At 39.7% G+C, this 21,190-nt stretch overlaps 2 protein-coding genes across 6 annotated transcripts in view; one reads left to right on the top strand and one right to left on the bottom strand.

Annotated features, from left to right (window-relative positions):
- The window catches only part of STARD6 (StAR related lipid transfer domain containing 6), a 12,294-nt gene extending 7,689 nt beyond the window's left edge, over window positions 1–4,605 (top strand). Inside the window, exons 5-7 of one of the 2 annotated variants that reach the window (XM_090037809.1) lie at window positions 645–762; window positions 3,720–3,813; window positions 4,472–4,605. In XM_090037809.1, coding sequence (XP_089893935.1) covers window positions 645–762; window positions 3,720–3,813; window positions 4,472–4,565 — 306 coding nt within the window. In that variant the 3' untranslated portion in view covers window positions 4,566–4,605. Of the gene's footprint in view, window positions 1–644; window positions 763–3,719; window positions 3,814–4,113; window positions 4,262–4,471 lie in introns of those variants that run through there. The other variant, XM_090037808.1, reaches the window with a different exon arrangement.
- POLI (DNA polymerase iota) lies at window positions 4,281–21,190 on the bottom strand. 4 transcript variants are annotated; one of them, XM_090037804.1, is made up of 10 exons: window positions 20,720–21,190; window positions 17,367–17,493; window positions 16,678–16,842; window positions 15,810–15,962; window positions 14,644–14,880; window positions 13,831–14,009; window positions 13,082–13,173; window positions 10,399–10,532; window positions 8,796–8,998; window positions 4,281–6,556 (listed from the first exon to the last, which is right to left on the bottom strand). In XM_090037804.1, exons 1-10 carry the CDS (start codon window positions 21,146–21,148, stop codon window positions 5,702–5,704), a joined length of 2,574 nt encoding a protein of 857 aa, XP_089893930.1. In that variant the 5' UTR covers window positions 21,149–21,190; the 3' UTR covers window positions 4,281–5,701. The 4 variants fall into 4 exon arrangements, with proteins under 4 accessions (XP_089893930.1, XP_089893932.1, XP_089893933.1 ...); XM_090037806.1 differs by lacking the exon at window positions 20,720–21,190 and adding an exon at window positions 19,189–19,465; XM_090037807.1 differs by lacking the exon at window positions 20,720–21,190 and adding an exon at window positions 19,306–19,464.

Below are 21,190 nucleotides of genomic sequence, written 5' to 3'. Positions count from 1 at the left end.
TTCAGTAGCAGCAAGATGATGCACAAACTTGTGAAAAAAATTGGCTCAATTTTAAAAAAGAGATAGGTAGGTAGGTGTCCTGTTAAAGCATGTGAGTAATTGCATGCCCTGTGTACATGCACTTAATTGTATTTGCATGGGGAAAAGTTAATGTGTACATATAGTTTGTACATATAGCTACTACATTTGTACATATAGTTACTGTCAGGAGTCTTAATAATACTTTTTAACAATCAGGCTTTTTTGTTTTAAATTTGATTGGCTGTTATGCTAATATATCTGATGGTTGACTTGACATTGCATTGTACTAGTGCAGCAATGTGTTCAGAACTCCTATGATTTCTGGTCTGATCCTTCTAGAACTGCACAAAACAGTCTCTGAAGAGGAAAAGCATCTCTGCGTTTAGCCTACCCTTATGTAGACTAATGAAAAGGTCTCAGTATTCATTTATGAACAATTGTGAATAACTTTTATACTTAATATTTCTTTCCAGATCTCTCTAACACCTTTTTTCCATACAAACAAATAGAAATCTATTTTCGCCACATTCTCACTCTTTAGGAGAACTGAATTTTGCCAATGAAAGAAAACTACATTTCTTGAAACTGAATTTGTTTAATTAATCTACACTTACTTGTTGTAGGACACGGGCATTTATCACAGTGTTACACAGAGTTATGGTATGGGATTGATTTCGTCAAGAGATTTTGTAGATATGGTACACATTAAACCATATGCTGGAGGTATCCTTACTACTAACTGTAAGTTATAAATATTATTTTGTATATGTGTATTTTGGCTCTTTTGGAAGCTATGATATTGATTACTATTGACCCAGTTTTGCACAGTAGTGCATCTACACATGAACCTTATTGCAGAGTTGACCAATTAGCTCTGTAGTAAAGTGTCACAGTCTATACGTGAGCCAGTATTAGGGCACAGTAAGTTAATTAACTTGGCTGTAAGATAGTACTATTGTATTCCGTAATGTAATTACTCTGCCATAAGATAGTACCGTGTGCTCAAAATTGTGTAGGCTATGACAGGGTCTGGCAGGGGCACAAGGGTGCTAAAATCCATGCTGCCTAACCCTGTGTTGTAGCTCCTTCGTGCCCCAGCCAGCCCGTTCGCTGCTTGACACTGCCACCTAGACCTTGGGGCTGACCCCCCCAGGCCACCTGCCAGCCTGGGGCTGCTCCATCTTGGCTCTAAGTGCTGTGGTCCTGAGCACATGTGCAGATGCTGCATCTGGGAGCAGCTGACTCTGGTACAAACTGCACTGGAGTTTATCATATTACTCTAATAGCACATGTAGATGCACCCACTGAGTGATGCCTTGTTCTACTCAAAGTTCAGCTAAAGTAAAAACAAATACCCATCAGAGTTTTCCCCATCCAGGATTAGGTAAAGGTAGAGGAGTCAGACTTCACTTTTACAAGATCTCAGATAGCTTTCTCTCTTATCTTAGTGCACACTAACTTTGAGGAAAAAGGTCTTGTAATCCCTTGTTTTGTGCACCATTTACTAACCTATTTTAGGGAATTCTGTATTATAAATGTCTTTCAGCATAACAAGTTGCTTCTTTTATTGTAATATTTACTCTCTTCTATCAATAAAATTGAAGGTTTCACATACAATTTGTATAGAAAAAAAATCATTTTTTATTATTACTTTATCACTTTTACATATCTGTGTTCAATATTAATGTTCCTTAACTGCATGTTTGGCACCTATAAAGCATTTTAATTTCTAATAATTTTCAAGTCCTAAGAACTGTGATTGGGATTTGTCTAAACAATTCTCCCCTCTCGTATCTCCTAAAATAAAGAGCTTGCTTGTAATGACAATAAAAAGGTAAATGTAAAAAAGTAATGACAATAATTATTTATAATAAGATGAAAGGTGAATTCCAAAAAAAGTAATAATGTTTCTGCTCTTTGCTCTTACTTTATTATACATAAAAATGGTTTCTTTGGGTTTTGTCCTTCCTTTTTCTTATTTATATGGAATATTCTCCTAGTTGGTCTACGAGTGGGTGCATAAATGGAGTCATAGGTGGGTGGTAACAAATCAAGGGGATACATTATGAAGAAAGCTGATAATTTGAGACAAAAAAGGAAAGAATGGTGGGGGGGAAACATGGAAAAGATAACTCTTGAGGAAGACTCAGTGTAATGTTTCAAAAGTAAAAAATTAAGTGGATCCATGAAAAGAAAAGAGATTTCCCAAAAGGAAGAAAGACGTAGCAATCAGAGCAGGAATAAGGAGTGTTTCCAAATATATTCCAACCATATTTCACCAGGATTTACTGAATGGCTTAAGACATTTCTGTGGTGTTCAACCAGCTCTATACCCTAGTTAAGATATTATTTTAATGGGGAAAGTCTTTGATTATTTGCTCACTCTTTTTTCTGTTATCAGACCTGTACCGATACTGTTACTGAAAAAATTATACATGTGAAATTAATTCACGTTACCGCTAAACTGTGTACCAATACAGCCACAAAAATACCGTTTTGTTTTAGCCTTTCCTGTGTGCAGGTATGGCCTTTGGCAAATGGCAGCATAAAATGTTCTCCAAATAGTTTGATTATTGAATTATTTTAATACATTAACACATGCATAACAGTGCTGCTGTGACATCCCCTGCAAACCTTTCCCCCTCCAAAAGGCAATTCTGGCTGCACATGCAGACATTTTTTTTCCTGTTCTTCCCTAGTTCCCTTACTAATTATGGGGGTTTGTCAAAAGTTTTGAAGTTGATTTCTATAGGTGTGACTCTCGGAATCTTTTTGTAGTAATGGAAGTTTGCATTTGCATTTAGAGCAAGTGTGCGCACAAATAGCAAGTATTCTCTTAAAACCTAGCTAGCAGAATGTAATGGCTACTGACAGGGTGCATCTACACCTGCAATTAATGTGAAGCAGTATACTCTGGAGTTTAGTACCAGTTGAATGCGTGCCTGGGACTGCAGCATGCTGATCTGGGTCAAAGCAGCCCTGGCTGGCAGGATGCTTTGTGGGGCGGGTCAGCCTTACAGCCTGGGGCTGCTCTCCCCATCAAAATGTGCTGTAGAGGGTCTGGCTGGGGCATGAGGGTAGTTCAGTGTGAGGCCAGCCAGCAGGCAGCCCCTGCACTGAAGCAGCTGTGTGGACCAGCCAGCCAGGGCAGCATCCATGCATGCACTGCTGCAGTTTTTTACTCTGCAGCAGAGTAGTATTACTATTTACAAGTACTGTCCTGCTGTGGTGTAAATTAGTTAACTGAATAGGGGCACATGTGGACACTGAAGTGTTTACTGCACAACTAATTAGTCTACTGTGCAGTAAACATCTTGTGTAGATGTGCCCAGCCAGTAGTAATTGTATTTACAAGTTTATAATGCCATTTTAGAAAAGCAGCATTTTGTTTTTGAGAAATAGTGGGTGTGTTTACACATTCATTAATGAACCGTGGTTACTGTGTATTTAGTTTAGTACTTAATGAACTACTAACTAAATGTGCAGTAACTAGTTATTGCACAGTAGTGCTGATACAGTTTTTTAGTGATGCTTGTTGCATAGTAGCCTAATACTACCGCGCACTAGCTTATTAGCAGTTTTTGCCTGGCACGCTACTGCGCATTAAGCATCTCATGATGGGCCCACTCTGATGTCAACATGATTGATATACTTAGTTGATAGGTTCTTCATTGTCAGTTTTGTTTTCGGTCATTTAGCTGTCAGTGTGGAGTATCCAGAATGCCCTCCGTCTCCCTCTTGCATCCGTGGTCATAACAACCCTTGTGGCTATGTTTGTTCCCCACTGCCAGAGTGAGTATTTATTTCATGCATAAAGTAAGATCTTTTTAACATCTTGTTACCTTCTGTGCACAAAATGTATATATGATCCATTTCACTTTGTTATTGCATGTTTTCATGGGGTAGATGCTCAAAACTTAGGTAGTGCAATATGTAAGCCAGGGGGACTACAGTGACAAGTTGAATCGGGCTATTTATGTATCCTGCATTCCTTTAATAGAAGCAAGACGTCAGTATTTGCATCTTATAGATTATAACTGATGCTGGATAAATGCAAACATTAATTGAAGGCTTCTGTTCCATTTCTGACAGGAACCCAGAACATTCCAAACTAGTTGTTTTTATCCAGCCAGAATTGGGAGGAATCTTGCCTCATTCAGTGGTGGAAACAGCATTGCCAACTATCCTCATAAACTTAATCACTGATACAAGGGCTGGACTAAAGGCATTAAATAAGTAGACACCTTAGTCAAACATAAAGAGAAAGATCCTGCACATTTGAACAACAAGCAGCTGTTACCCAAGTTCATTTTATAAATAAAATATCCATAGCTTAGTTTTAAACGTGGTCTAAACACAGAAAGCATGCATGTAAAACTTAGTTTAGTGTACTTCTGTTAAATGCTAAATTATGAATCAGTGTCATAATAATTGTTTCATTGCTTTACAGGAAAAGGTTTTTTGAACAAGATTTAATTAGGACTTGCATTGAGTTGCCATCAAAATACATACACGAGTCAGATTTCAGAGCAAGTCAAAAGTAACGACACACTGTGATGTACTTTGTAACACACTAGCACTTTATTGTATAAAGCTACCGTGAAATAACTTGATTATGTAAAATATCAGAAGTGTTGATAAGTATGTTGCACTGACAGACTAATCAATATTTTGCCATAGTTTTACATATGTATATTTTAAGCAACATGGCCTAGTTTTGTAACTCAAATTATTTAATTTTGACTCAAAGAAGTATTAGTAATTGTAAATACATTTATTACAAATTACATTCAAACAGTAATTAGCTACATTTTAAATGTCAAATTGTTCATTGGTAAGAATTTTTTTAAAAAAGAGAGGTGCTATAATTACTTCAGCAACTTAATGCTGTCCTTAAGTAACTTGTCAAAATGAGGTCCATATAAGTGACCTGATCAAGAGGGCTGAACATTAAGACTGGTTAGCTTATGATTGTTCATAAGAAAAGAAAAAATCCTGGAGTATTTATAAAACATTGGATTCATGGGCAAGAAATTGAGTTCTTGTATGTTATAAAGAACATCTCTTAAAGCATATGTGCTACTGTCTGCATCCTGCAACCAGCGAATCCAGGACATTCAGAAATGGAAAAGGGATTGTTCTCTAGCAGTTATGGAAGTAAGAATTAACATAAATAGCCATACATTTTCAGTGTGCCAACAGGTTCACAGGATCTTTTTCTCCACAAAGTAAGCATTTCCTGTATGTTAAGGGTTTAATAAAAAAGGATTTAGCAGTAGAAACCAATGCCTACTTAATACAATTTGGCTGATACAAGAACAAGTCTCATTAAGTATCTGCAACTTTTCAGTGACTGTAGCTTTTCAGTGAGGATAATACAACTGGAAGACTCATCAAAGAAAAAGGGAAAGAATGAGGTGGGGAGGTGGAAACCAGGCCTATCCTTTACTTTGGACCAAATAAAATACATAAGTCTGCTACTTTAACAAAAGAACATGTAGTGTTAATGAAGCTTTTCATTGCTGAGATGGTCTTAGTGAGTTTTTATGTACAGTCATAATGTTACAATGTAAAAGTTTCTTTATTGTAAAAGTGATTGACTTCTAAGTGCCCGTTCTTGTGGCAATTTTGTTTTATCTGAAATTTTTTATGCCAATCATCTCTATTATAAACACAGTCATCAGTTTGGTTTAAAATACCGTAGTAAACTGTTAGACTGTGATGAACACAGTGGTGCATTCTTTTTTCCTTTGCTTGTTTTTAGCTTTTCACATGGTTTATTCAAGCGCGTTTTGGAAATGGGCTCTTGATTCTTCCACTCAGCTAGTAGTTCCTTCTGTACTTCTGTAGGTAGTTCAAAAAAAGTCTTTGGGTCAACATTAACAGGGAATACAATTTTTGCTTCGTGTGATTCTTGTCCTCTAGAACTCTCAGCCTGAGAGAACTTTTCAAGAGCCTGTTCCTGTGCGCCTGAAAAATGAGGCTGCAGAAAAGGTTGTTGGCTTTGCAGGCTTGAAACAACTGAGTCTTTCTGTTTGAAATGGAGTGATTTTGTGGGCTCTTGTTCTACGCAGTCATCCATTAGGGAATTTGCAGGAGTACAACCTGGAGTAGATCTCTGTACCATGGCTGTCACTGGCTCAATGGTAGATGTAAAGAATTCGGTGTGCGCTGAGAAGCTGATACTATGATCTACTTCATGGAGATTTCGGAAAGTGTTTTGCATTTTTTCTTGTGCAAAATATGGTGGTGCTTGTGTAGATGCAAGTAATGGTGGGCCCAAAACATTTTCTGTATGAATCCTTCGCCTGCTACTACCAGAAATAATTTCTTCTTTAATATCTACTGGAAGCTGACTGAAGACTTCCTGGTCAATACCAGCAGGAAGCAAGTGAAGTGGGTACTCGGGAATTCTTGTTTCCTCTGTGAAGCTTTTGGTTTCTAGTGAAGGTTTTCCGTCTGTTGTATTTCCAGTTCTTTCAGCTGGTGCAGAAGTGCAACAGTGTGCCTGGTCTTGTGGAACACTTTCCATTTCCTGTGGCATGAAATATATTATTTAAATTACTATAAAATAATTAAATGGGTGTCATTCAACAAGTAGCATTTCACAAATGGTGAACCTGTCCAATATTTTTTTTCCCAAAGAGTAAAAAAAAATATGCTCCATATTCCACCAGGTACTCCATATTGTTTTAATCCCATTTTATATTCAACAGAGCTTTTGACAAGCTTAAATTGGAATCCATTTTCTAAGGAACAGATACTTAAAAATATTTTCATTGAAGTTTCTGAATTTCTGAAGTTTCTGAAACATTAAACTATATGTCTCTTCATACTGCTTGGCAGACGAGCTATAACAAAATTACTAAACCTATTGAAATAGTTCTTGTATTCTGGCTAGTCCTAATATTTCACTAATGTTTGAGTTCACAGAGTTTTTCATTCTATATTAGAGCAAAATGGAAGGAAACTTTCTGAAACATGTTCACAGAAAAACATGACAGCCACTAGTCCAGTGGCCAGATCACACCCCTGGGGTATAGAAGACTTAGACTTTGCTCAACAAAATTAGGACTTGAATTTGGGTATCCCACATAGTCCAAGTGAGTGCTCTAACTATTCTCCATATGGGGGTGAGTTTCTCTTTCATGAGAGAGTCCATCCTGGATGGGGAAAACTTCCTGATTAGTGTCATCAAAACAAATGTGTTCACAGGTTTTAGGGGTGTAGGTTGTAGCCATGTTGGTTTAAGGACATGGGCAGACAAAGTTATTTGGGTAAATCTGATATATTTTATTAGACCAACTCAAATAATTGGAAAGTTTTTTTTTTTTTTTCTTAGCGAGCTTGCAGGTATAAAGACCCTTTGTCAGGTTGAGAGAGCATCTGCAGTTGGTGCAGTTCCATCCAGGAAGAGCACATACCAACTGCAGATGCTTCCTCAGCCTGATGAAGGGTATTTATACCCAAAAGCTTGCTAAGAAGAATTTTTCCAATTATTTGAATTGGTCTAATAAAAGATATCAGACTTACCCAAAGAACCCTGTCTTTGCTGGTTTTAGTCTTTTCTAACAAAGAAAAGGTTTCATTAAAATTCCCAACCAGTTCTACTATTGATGCACTCTGTAAATACTTAAAACTACCACCAAAGACAATTAAAAGGGCTAAACATTCAAATTGCAGAAAGTGGGAATGGAGCTTTGGCACTCAAGGGTACTATCTGAGCTTGAGTAGTCACAGAGAGACTGGGTGGAGAGATAACAAAACTTGATTTAAGAACTGATGCACGATGTGTGACAAATTAGGGACGCTAAAGAAGGCTGTCTGTGGGCATGTGCAATGAAGAAACAGAAAGGACCAAGAATAAAGCTTCCTACTTTGCATTTACTCATCAAGTGAGTAATTGCAAGAACTTAGTAATTATAGAAACGCATATTTGCCCATGGAAACTGCAACTTGTGGTCGTACCTACTTGTATGTATCCATATTTCGTGCATGTCTAAAGACCTACATTTTGTTTACTTAATCTCAAGTTTCTAAATTCCAAGTAAATCTCAAATGATAAGCAATAGAGTGGCTCACAAATACTATGAATTAAATAAAGGTCTGGGCTAAAGTCTTGGCCCAACTGAAGATATTGAGAGCATATGGAAACAACACACACTCACTCTCTCTCTGTTTGAAGGTAGCCTTATTGTTAACTATTAAAAGGCAAATTAAGGACACTAACAAGTTTTAATTCAAACCAAATGTTTAAGATGTTTTCTGAGAGAAAATCTGCTTTAGTTCAAGGCCAGTTCTATATCTTGTTGTACAGCTCAATTATACAAGCACTTGGTGCTTAAGTTGCTTCTTAACTTTATAATTAGAGCACCTAAATAAGCAGCCTGTTTTTAGAGCACACAATAGCTCTCAACAAAGCTCATGGGAAACCCAAATTTATTCACTTATTTTTGGAAACATTGGCTTGAGTGCCTTTCTCCATAAACTCCTCTCTCTACCCCAGAGAAATAAGGTTTCATAACCTAGTTTGTCCCATTCAAGATATGCTAATTAAAACTATCCAAGGAAGAGAATCATGAAAACACATCTTAGGAATTGTATTTATTCAGGAGAGTTTACAGAGGTCTTCATTTTTACCACTAATTTGGGACCAGATATTTGGGACTATAAAACTTGGAAGCAAGTACTACTTAAAAATGATTATACAGACTACAGCAAATATATTGTCCTATTCTGAATTTACTGCATTTTTTCAATAACTGTCAACTTACTTGAATACATGTGCAAGCACTTGCATGGGGTGATGTCCGAGTTAGATAAAATCCAATGGATCCTCTAGTGCAACTAGGCAGGGCTTTGAGATTGGAAAAACAGACACTCAGAAGGGTAATATGAAACGGCATCTCCACGTTTATCATCTTTCGAAAAAGCTTCATAAGTATAGCAACCAGTGGGGACACAACATCATAGGTTCCTAAATAGGAAATTTGACACAAAGCACAGTTTAATCAAAACTTCCTGTACAAGACTGAATGGAATTAAGATTTAAATAGGTATGTATTTAATCAAGACATTACAGGCTCACTCTTAGGAGAAAACCTGAACTTTCAGTACTTTGTACAAATACAAAATAAGGGTAAGTATTAATGTAAATATTTGATGGACTAAATATATTCTTAAAATTTTCTAAGGATTTGTCACAACATTTATACCCAGTAAGGAGATTTTTATTTGACTCTTTCAAAAAAACAAAGACAAGGTGATCTATAAACTGTATTTACATGTTGATGTTTTTAAAAAGTGTTTGTGAAAAGTGCTGGACTAACAGCTCTCAAGACTTATGCACAGAATCATTACAATATAGCCATTACCAACAGAAGTGCTCCTTTTCCTGCCCTGCCTTTCTCGAAGAGGCGATGTGAAAATTGGAAAGATGGTCAATATAAATGCATAAAATTAAGCCACAGTCCTGCAACTAAAAAATCCCAAAGAAGCCACAAAGGGCCCCAATATATGCAACTATGATAAAAACTGCAACATGTCTACGATGCCCACTAATTTTACACTGAGACCACAAAACTTACTTTACAGTAGATTGCAGCAAGGACAATTTAGGTTGCACATTACAAAGAATTTTCTCCCCTATGAGGGTGATGAAATATTGAATACCTAGAGAGGTTATGGAATCTTTATCCTTAGAAGTTTTTTAAGAATTTTGGTCATCTCTAGTCCAGAACAGGTTCAAACCGGTAATCTAGAGGTGAAACACTCTAACCCTTTATCAATTTATGTTGATGATTATGATATTGTATTAGCTTCTAATATTAACTAAGCCAGAAAGTTTAATGATTCTGCATGTTAATGAAGAGGCTGGCCAAGTATAAGGGAAGGGAGCGGGGAACTAAATCAAATGGCAACCAAAAGTCTGTAATCTGTATATGGGTTGGAAGCCACTTACTTCAGAGGGAAGATGGCATCTTTGCAATATACCACTGGATAAAAAAGTGCATCAGGAAGAAACTGAAATCTTACAGATCACCCACCCAACTAAAATTTAATTTACTTAAGCAAGTACTTTCTTTTATGGTTTACTGCCTGTTTTTTAACAGGGAGGAGTTAAATATAACTCAGGTTTGTCATCATGAGGGTAAAATGTAGACAAGTACGTTTTGCGTCTAGGTTCACACACTGTCAAGACAGTCCCTTCAAGGCCTGGGTAACAATTTACTTTCTTAAGAAATAAAAGTTATTCTGGTCATCAAGTTCTGTGTTCTTAGTCTGTCTCATCATGATATAGCTGTCATACAAAAATCACTGAAATATTTTGAACTGAAATGTGGAAACACTGTTAAGAAACTTTTAAACAGCCTTTACCTGTCCCAAATTTCTGGATGATGTGCGGTGGAATAGGGCATTGACGACTCTCCCGATTAAACCATTTATTAGCTAGTGAAAACTGACGAATAGCTAATCTTATTGTATGTGGTTTTCTTCCATCACTGTGTATTCTAAAAGAAAAAATATAAAGTGTAATTAAAATGAACACTAATTAATTTGTATTTTATTCAGCCAATTACTGTAAAAGGAAATGTATTTCTTCTGGTATCCACCAAGGAAGTTGGACAAAATAATGGTATTTAATATAGAGTATAATGAGTATGGCCTTAATTTTAGTTTTTCTGCCTCACTTTCCCTTTATTGAAATGAAGCATTTTGATTCTTCCTAAATCAATTCTACTTATTATCAATCTTATAATCTCCATTTATTTCTTCACCATTTTAAAGACAGTTTCCAATAAACAATTCCAATAAATACAGCTAGAGATTTACAAAGTTGAATTTGTTTCAATCTCTTATAAGAAAAAAATCCAAGTATCTCATTCTTAAAGTGAACTCCTTTGCAGAAGTGCACTGCAGAATACTAAAACATGGTTCTCAACCTGGAGAACGTGATCACTTTGCAATTGTAAAGATATTCCCATATTAGAAAGCAGTCTTGCTTTGCTATGTAGAAGTTTGGGAATAATAACTATACTAGAAAATTTTGCTTGAGGGGAGAATTCTGCACAGGCAAAGTGAAGATGAACTTATCTTTTTGCTATATTTTTGATAATTTTTTTTGGAAAAGACAATCATAAGGTGCTGTACTTTGGAACTGTTGGAAACAAAAATGTGTTAAGTTTTCTGAACATACAAGGTTATAGATACATAAACGCAGGGCAAAGCCTAGAACAATGCATACTAGGCTGTGTACAGTACTGGAAAGTGTGAGAAACAAACATGCTCTTCACTGAAAAGTTGGTATTTGGATGCATGACAAAACCTTGATTCAACCCCACTGTATGTCTGCTACCGTAGGAATGGGGCTAACCTGCTTTTAAGGGATGTCTTGTTTGTTTGCAGCTTTCCAAAATCGGGACAGCTTGACTTGGCAACGCTTAACTAATTCCTGTGTTCCTGGCCTACGAGTCTTTAAATTGAATAGGAAGACTGTAAAGCTCAGTTTGCAAAAACACTAACATACAAATGTGCTGCTTCTATTTTAATGTATTCAGAACGCATTCTGGCATTGAGATTATACCCCTTAGGACCCAATTTGCCTTTTATTGCTAATACTTTTTTCACTCCATGAAAATATCATGACTCCAGAGGTGAGTTTAGCTTCTCTTCCTCTTCCTCCTTCCTTTAGTTTCGTAGCTTGCGTTTCTTTCTTTCATTATCTAAAAGGCTTTGAAGTATCTTCCAGAACATAAAGATGCAGACATTTCATTGAGGATTTTACAATTTAGACTAGATGAAATGACGTGAAAAACACTATTACAAAATATAAAGGATGGTGAGGGTGGAGCAGGATCAAATCAGGGTTTGGAATGTAAAGAGGATATTTCCCTTCTCTTTTTAAATGTAAGTAAATCAATGTATTAGTTGCCTAATCTTATATGCAAGTTGTGGTAGAAGTGAGATGTACTTTATTGAAGTGGGTGGGACTTACAGATAAGAGGCAGCATGAAAAGAAATGCAAGACATTTACAGAAGAAGGGAACAAATGGGATTTTTAAGATGGACAGACAGACAAAGATTTTTGTGGGTGATATCTTTTATTGGACAAGCTGCATACTGGAACAGACCAACAATGTTTGGAAGAGAGACAAGATAAAGAGACAAACTCAAACATTCATGGATGTTGAAACAAATCGGCTTACATCGAATGCAGCAAAAATGGGAAGTCAGTGGAATTAATCAATCAGGAATGACTATGATCTCAGCTACATTCGTGATGTGGTTCGCAGTGGTACTCAAACTTTTTTGTACCAGGACCCACGTGTAAACATTGGCCAGTCCTGACCCAGTGCCCCTCACTCCTGACCCACGGCCTGCCACCCATAGGCCTCCAATGTATGGGACATGGGGGGCCCCCAAGCAGCTCCTTGCAGGCTGTGTCTCTAACAGTCTGCAAGGGAAAAGCCACGGTTTCCCACGTTTTTCTCCTTTAACAAAGAATCAATTTTGAAAGTTTGTTGATCAGTTTAAGTTTGTTCACAACCCTTTCATATATTCTTATGACCTACTTTTGGGTTGTGACTCAAGGGTTGAGAAATGGTGGTTTATAGCAAGTCAGAAAGGAAATGAGGGGAAACAATGTTGTCATGAGTGAAGCAGCAGGAGATGAATATTTCCTTGATGTGAAAGGTAAACAAAAGTGAGAAGATGAAAATGACCTCAGGTTATAGGAATAAGTAACAGGAAGGATGACACTGTCTACCATAAAAAAAGCAATAGAATGGAAGATAAGGAATACAGTTTTAGCCATAGGAAGCATACGCTTATGATGAAATGGTTAGGACATGTAAGAGTTGCAGGAGACAAATACATGACTGTTGTGGAGGACACATTTCATGAGCTGAGAGAAAAAGGGTAGAAGGATCAGTGGAACCTCTAGGAAAGCAGACTGAGTTTGAAGGGGCAGCATTTTAAGTTGAGAGACAAACCTTACATATGCCCAGTGTGTCCTTTCAGGTCACAAATTCAGTCAGCAATAACAAATGAAGACAGTCACCTGTCTAAAAGATTAGTGAGTAATTCTTCAATTTTCTTTTTAACTTCTACTTCTGATGAACATTTTTTAAAGGAATCTTCATCACTAAAAGACTAAGACAAATACAAGAGGCATTTCAATTTTGTGTATTACCAGGTGACCAAAAAACTTCAAAATCGATAAAAAGAAATATTTTTTTTTTCTCCAGACAAGACGCAATTAATTTGGGAAATGTATGTCCATAAGGCCTAGAATTTAGCAGAATTCTAAGAGGAATGTACCCTCTGTCCAAATAATAAGAATGTTCTGAGTTATAACAGTGAATGCATAAAATATGGGCCACTGGCCAAATCAAGCATATCAATTCCTGAACTCTATGTATCTGTATTTAAACTAGTTCAGGAAAACTGTATTCAAACAGGGAAATCTTTCCCCTCATGTATCGGGGAGAGCAGCAGGGAATAGGAGATGCCCTATTTACTAGGGCACCCCCTGGAGTAACCAGTAACAATGGCCACAAATTGACGGAGAGCAGATTTAGGTTGGACACTAGAAAGCATTTCTTCACAATAAGGGTTGTCAGAATCTGGAACGGGCTTCCAAGGGAGGTGGTACTCTCCCCTGCGCTGAGAGCCCTTCAAGAGGAGACTGGACAAACACCCAGCTGGGGTCGCCTGACCCCAGCACTCTTTCCTGCCCAGGGCAGGGGGTCGGACTCGATGACCTACTGAGGTCCTTTCTGACCCTAACATCTATGAATCTTTGTGTACCTGTGGAGGTCCAGAGGGGGTCACAAGAGAATCATCCTCTCCACAGCTGAGTTTTTGGATCCGCTCAGCAACTGTAACTCCCAGTTCCTTTTCTAATATTTCAGGAGAACAGGTTTGGAGATCACGTATACTACTGAGACCCAGCAACTCAAGACGCTTGGTAGTCTTAAAGCCGATGCCTAGGTAAAAAAAGGTACATAACTTAGGTAAAAATTCTCTGCAAAACACTATAATAGACGAAATATGGAAGTTTATTTGTTAAAGATAAGGTTACAATATATATATTATGTAGAATATTAGTAAAGTGTTTTATTTTGAATTGAACTGAATATATATTGCATCAATACATTAAAATACTCATTTTCCAAAATGTAAAATGCCCAGCTATACATCAATTTTAGTTACACTCTTAGAAGCAACATTCTCAGATAGCGTTAAACAAAACTTTAGGATTTACCAAGGAAATTAGAGGGCGATACAAACATTTACATGTTTACTTACATTTCTAAAAACATCTGAATTCCAAGTATTTCTAATGTATCTGCACCCTCAGGGTTACAGCACTTATGGCACAAATGCAAAATGAAAAGAATAAGAAAACAAAAAATACAAGTAATTTATTTTCATTGTCTAAGATCTAGGTTGACTATAATAAAAAAATAAAAAGAGTGAAAACCCAGATTTTGAAATATGCAGCTTTAATTAACACAGTGTACATGTATTAATCTGTTTAATTAATACTTGTTTAATTAACGCATTAACCAAATATTATCTATAAAGTATGTGTGAAAGCTGGTGGCACCAGTCTCTTACCCGGCACTTTTCTGATGTGATCAAGGCTTTCTATTAGGTGGTGACAACTCTCAGGCAGAAGTACTGTCTGTTGATTTGGTTTAAAGGTACCAGATACTAGTTTTGATAGCAATTTATTAGAAGCCACTCCTGCACACCCTGTAAGACCCAGTCTGTTGTGCATGGTTTCCCTCATTTCTGCTGCAATCTGAGATCCAATGATAAGTCTTACATGCATCATATCTTGTAAACAGACAGCTGTAAAGACAAAGATGAGCGCTGATGAATATGCTAAGGATCGCTCGGGCAAGGATTTTTGTGGGTGGTATCTTTTATTGGACCGACTGCGTGCTCAGGACAGCCTTAGACAAGCTGTTGAATGTAAAGCATTCTTCATCAGTTCACAACAATCTGGAATTAGAGATTTGGAAATATTTGTTTAATTACAACAGAGGAAGATTTTTTTCCCTTCAATTATTCACGTAGGATTGTTTTTCATTAAAGTTCATATTTAAGACAGCTCCTTCACACCATATTAAAAAACTGTAGCAATAGCATCAGGTGATGATATCACCTGAACCAGTAAGGATACATTCTTCTGTGGTTCATTTAAGAATATAAATCTTATTACTTCAACTGCATACAGCTGTGCAGAGGAAGAACGTATTTGCCAGTCCAACTTCTACCTTCATATCTGGTAACTGCCCTTTAATCTTCTTCCACTACACTCCATAGGAAAACTTTGTTCCGTTTCTTCTCTACATTAAGGATAATTTGACTAAGTGCCAAGCAACTGACAAAGAGTAATTATAACAAATAATATCCTTAAAACTAACTGTTACATGAAGTAACATGAAAGTTGTTACTTTGACCTTGATCAAACTGGATGTTTAATTCTGTATTTATTTATGTATTTTTACAGGCCACAGGAACAAAAACATTTATTTTTCCAAATCACTGTGCGTGACCAACTCATATGCCAGTTAGAATAACAAGATTCTCACTGTATGAGAATATGCAGCTCAAGTTTTGGACAGTTTAACTGTAGACAGGATAGTATTACATGTGGAATAAGAAATGTGCTGCCATGAAGTTTTGAAAGAAAATTTATTAAACCTACAATTCTATTCCCAAATCTACTAGTATTTAATAATAACTTTTTCACAAAATAAGGAATATCCACTCACATTGATCATTATACACGTGACCACACACAGACACTTTGGATGATCCATCCCTTTGTAGCTGTCCTAGTTTCTTCTCTACCATCTCTGTAATATCCACAAAATTTTCATCAAACCCAAGCCTTTCCACCAGTGGACTAAATTCTTCTAATAGTTCTATGGAAACAAAGCAAAGCATATAACTATGTAGTATAATAATGCAAACCAAGAACTCATATTTATACTCACAATCCATAGTGAATTTCCCATTGACCTCAATGGAAGGGAAGCTTTCATAGAAATCAAGGAGCAAAACACAGCCCTTAACTAATAAACATGCATTTATTCTGTACCATATTGTGTTATACAGCACATGGTGAAAATGACTGCTGCTATTTAGGCTGCTATATCTGTCTTTTGTTCTTCTTCCTCCCTCGTTTTCTTTTGTTTCTTTTTCTATGTTTTCAGTTTTTGACCTCTGCAATACTTCTTCTGTAACAAATACCAATTCCTGATCCTGCAGTCTTTGTCCCCAACTCCTAGCCCCCTTCTATCCATTAGAAACCATGAGCAATGCTGACATAATTTTGAAGTCAAATACAGGAACAGTATTTGACTTCAAGATACAAACATCATGCTGGGCCATATAAATACATCAGCATCCCACAGCAGGCATTTGTTTTACAAACCTAATCTAGATAATGATGGAGTCCTACTGTTTAGTTTGTGAAATCTAATGGAATCTCAGGCTGAGATGACATGGCTACAAGCCTAATGACAACACACGAAGGCCTGTGTCAGATCAGAAATGTTAATTCAAGAAAATGCTCCCCATTATAATAAGATATGTGCAGCACTTATTCCACCTTATTAAGGAGTTGTTGATTGGTACCTGTAACCTTGTAAGACATTTCCCTGTAAGGAGTTAAGTCTTCTCCATTAACTAGTATCAGCTGTGGACATTTTTCCTTAGCATCTCTGACAGACATAAGTTTCTTAACTCCAAGTTTTCTAGCCTCATAATTGCAGGTTACAACCAAGTATTTCTGTTGTACACCTAAAGACAAAGTTAAAATATGAGAGATTCATTTATTTCATAGCCATGCCAAAACATGTTCCTTTACTTTCATGCCACTATTAAAAATCATAAGGCAGAAATTTAATGTAATACTGAAAAAAGAATCACAATCTTATTTTCTTGTATGAGACTGAAGAGCGCATAACCAGTTTGAATGTTATTTTATGATAATGACATTTCATTTCTTCTTAAATACTAGTGAACTTTCACTTACAGGGCAATCTTCTTACTTTTACCCTTTTCATGCAATCTGATCCATACAATCACATCCCTACTACAGAATTCATGTCACACTTCTCCCCCACCATGGATCAATTATTTCACATGCAATAAGGCCAATATTTTTAAAATGAAATGTCTTTCAAAACCAAGCAGAAAAAATTGTGAAATATTAGTATCTGTGAGTTTAAAAAATATTTGTCTTTCACACAAAAAATATTTGTCTTTACATGTACTATATGCGTGTAAACTAAAGAGCAATTAACAACAAAGCATAAATTTACCTAAAGGCTTCTCTCTCAATTCAGGATTATGGATCATTTCTACTTGTGCATAAAAGCAATCCAGGTCAATATGCACAATCACTCTGTGTGCTGTACTGCCTGCTGCCAAAGCCCTTGCCATGGTTTGCTGCAATGAAAATATGCACCGAAGTTTATAACATACATTAAACAACTTCTTAGAACGTTATTGATGCTGCTAAAATCTTTGCCCATTAAAACTACATTGGTAACCAAAAAGCACATGGAAAAGTACCATTTCTAAATTGTACACCAGTTTTGTCATAAGCCCTTGGCATGACAGTCCGTTATGAACAGGAATTTAGCATACCACCGGCCACATTCGGCGCTCCCATTTAAAGCAGTTATCATCAAACTTGACTTATTGTTCATACATAAATATTTTATATAATAATGTTTTTGACATTTTATATAATAGTTTTCAGCTTGATGATAGTTTAGAAAATTATCTGTAGAAAATGTGTACATGTTTTCTTCTGTTCTGTAGATCAGGCAAGCACAAGAATGACAGCATCAAATGCAGTTGGACCAACCTCTGAGTACAGCACTTTTTACCGCATCTACAATTTCAGTTTTGATTCTCCTGCTTTACAAGAGACATTTCTGTTTGTACTGTAGGAGAATCAGCTTGTGGCTTTCACCATTAAAGCCCACAAACTGACCATCAACCAAGTATCAAACCTATGAACAGAATGCTGTCAAGGGCAAAAAGCAAGTGGAAAAAAAACAGTTTTAAAACCACTTTTATGGTCTACTGACTCCAGGAATTATTTTTAGTTGGGCAAATGCAAACTACTCAAACTGAAAACTGATTTGCAAGTTGCCACTGTCCACTTATATGAACCAATGCTTCATTTTACTCGAGCCCTCCTACTGAATCATGCTTCATTTTACTCATCAGTAGCTGTAACTATGAAACGATGGCTGTACAGTCATTTGGTACTTGCATACAAAAGTACTAAATGACTGTGCAGTAACTGGACTTAGTGCCTATTAGCAATGCCAAACAGCTCTTTCATGACGCGACTGTGCAGTAGCCTGCGACTACTGTGCGGTAGCATCACGTCACGCTTTCTGCCATGTGCCGCTACTGTGCAGTCAGTGTCTCATGTAGACATGGCCAGTCTGAAGTCAGCTGAGCTACCTATGGGAGTAGAGCTCAGCACCGCTCTAGGGCAGCAGGATCTGCAACTTGAAAGGAAAAACATGTCTACGAGTCTTTGTTCTTAAGCCAAAAATTGACTTTTAAAAAAAAAAAGAAAAGAAAGAAAGAACGGAACTGCTGATTCACGAGAACAGCAGCTTTCTGTTCTTTAACACAACCCCTACTCTGCCATCTCAGGGTGGAGACAGATCTTGTCCAATTTCTCATCTGGGTCGCCTTAAAAATACTTTGTTGACAAGGTTCTGCTTTGGATCAAGAGCAACCTGAAGCCCAATCTGATCAATCTTGTGAAAGGCTGAGAAAAAGACATCATGGAGTAGGACAACAAAAGGCATTTCGTAGTCACAAGATGCGGAGCATCGTCGGGAACAGGAGCATCACCCGCACAAAAGACAGTCATGGGGGTGATTTGGGGCAGCTCCCAGAGGTGTCATCCCTGGACCGTCCACCCAGGAAGAACTTTCTGTGGTTTAAAGCACTTGTCCCGGCTCAATGTTAGGCCCTTGAGCCGCACTACTCTCCCCATGAAGGTGGGTGGCCGCACAGCTCTGTCCCGCCCCCGCCTTGAAGCTGGGCGAGCACCACGCGCCTCAAAACCAGGCCCAACCTGGGCCCCGTTACTGCGGGGACGTCTGTTACCTCGCGGCGTTCTGCGCTCAAGCGGCCCAGCCAGGCCGGCCCCGCCTCCGGACCAAAAGGGCCTCCCGGGACAAGGGGCGACCCGCCCGCTACGGACCCCACCCCCAGGGACGCTACCACTGCCGGGTCGGGCTCCACCCATCCACGTGTTTACGTGGGACCGCCGCCTCCGCCGGGAGCTCCATGCGGCCGCCAGCTGCCCGCCCCCGCCGGGGAGGCCGACCAGCGTCGTCCCCGGAGTGTGCGCCGTCAGCGGGAGGGCCGACCGGCCCCGTCCCCGGAGTTCGCCAGCCCCCGCCCTCGCCTCGCTCCTGGCAGGGGCCGTGTCCGTGTGCGTGTCGTGTGTGTGACTCGTGCGTGGGGTCGTATGCCGTGCTGTGTGCATTGTGTCATATGTACCCCGTGTTGTACATCATGCGGATTGTGTCGTGTGTCATAATGCGTCGTTTGTCGCGCCGTGTTCATTGTGTTGTGTCACAAACGTATGCTTGGTTGTACCTATTCAATCATGTGTCCCACGTCATGCCGTGTGCATTGTGGACCCTGCGTCCTATGTCATGTTGTGCGCGTTGCGTGTCGTGTCTGGAGTGTCCTACGTACTACGTGTCGTGTGTCAGTCGTGTGTGGGGTCCTGCCCTGCGTGTTGTGTAGTGCGTCATAATGTATCATAGGTCGCGTCATGTGTATGGTCTGTGTCGGGTTGTGCCTTGTGTGGCGTCGTGTATGTTGAGAGGGTCAAATGGTGTGTCGTGTGTCATATGTACCGTGTGTCCTATGTTGCATCGTGTACATTGTGTGTCTTGCTGTGCCGTGTGAATCGTGTGGGGTCCTGCCCTGCGTGTTGTGTAGGTGGAGTGTGTCATATGTATTGTAGGTCATAGCTCGCATCATGTGTATAGTGGTCTGTGTCGTGTTGTGCCTCGTGTGTGGCGTCGTGTATTTGTGTGTGTGAGTGTGTGCCTAAATCATGGGGGGGTGTCTTGCATTATGCTGAGGGGATCATATGCAGTGTGTGTGTGCAGGTGCGAACTGTGTGGGGGCCTGCATTGTGCGTTGTGTATGTTGAGGGGGTCATATACATTGTGTGAGCGTGTGTCTGAACTGCATATGGGGCCTGCATTATGCACGCTGAGGGGGTCATACATACACTCTGTGTGTGTGTATGTGTGTGTGTGTGTGAATCGTGCGTGGGGTCCTGCCTTGTGCGCCGTGTGCACGTTGAGCAGCTCACGCGCGCTGCTGTGTGGTGTGGTGCTCCGCATTGCGCGCGCACCATCGCACGCAGCGTGTGCCGTCTCGTCGTGCATTGTGCCGTGTCCCTGGAGCGTCACGAGCCCGTGCAGTGTGTGTGTGTGTGTGTGTGTGTGTGTGTGTGTGTGTGTGTGTGTGTGTGTGTGTGTGTGTGTGTGTGTGTGTGCGCGCGTGTGTGTGTGTGTGTGCGCGCGCGCGCACGAGCCAGGTCTCCCTCCCGCAGGACCCCGACTTCCCACCCCGCGCAGTCGCACTAGCCCGGAGCGGACCCTGTACGCACGTGCTGCCCCTGGCGCGAGGCGCGCTCTCCCCCCACCGGCCGCCGCTCTGCCCCGCCGGGCCGCCGCTCTATGGTCGGGGCGGGGCGCTCTAGCCCGGCGGGCCGTGCTCTATGGCCGAGCGCGGAACGCCGATGACTCGGGTTCCGCGGCTCAGTTACGGAAGCGGCGGCCGGGCAAGCAAGCTGCGCGCGCAGCCCGGGCTCCTGGCGCCGACCAGCGCCGCGGTCGCCATCGCCAGGGGGGTCCCGGCCCGGCGCGGCCCGGCCCGGCGCCGCCACGACGCCGAGGGGCAGGAGGAGGCGGAGGAGGAGCCGGCGGAGCCCCTTCCCCTCCCCGCGCCGCCTCGGGCCGCGCGCCCGGTGCATGGAGAAGCGCGGCAGGATGGACTGCCCTGCGCTGCCCCCGGGCTGGAAGAAGGAGGAGGTCATCCGCAAGTCGGGCCTCAGCGCCGGCAAGAGCGATGTCTACTA

The sequence above is a fragment of the Crocodylus siamensis genome, chromosome 3 (assembly GCF_052110815.1).
Source record: "Crocodylus siamensis isolate JL-2025a chromosome 3, ASM5211081v1, whole genome shotgun sequence".
NCBI classification, from domain to species: Eukaryota; Metazoa; Chordata; order Crocodylia; family Crocodylidae; genus Crocodylus; species Crocodylus siamensis.
The sequence above is the reverse complement of the archived record's forward strand: the minus strand, read 5'-3'. Positions and strand labels throughout refer to the sequence as shown.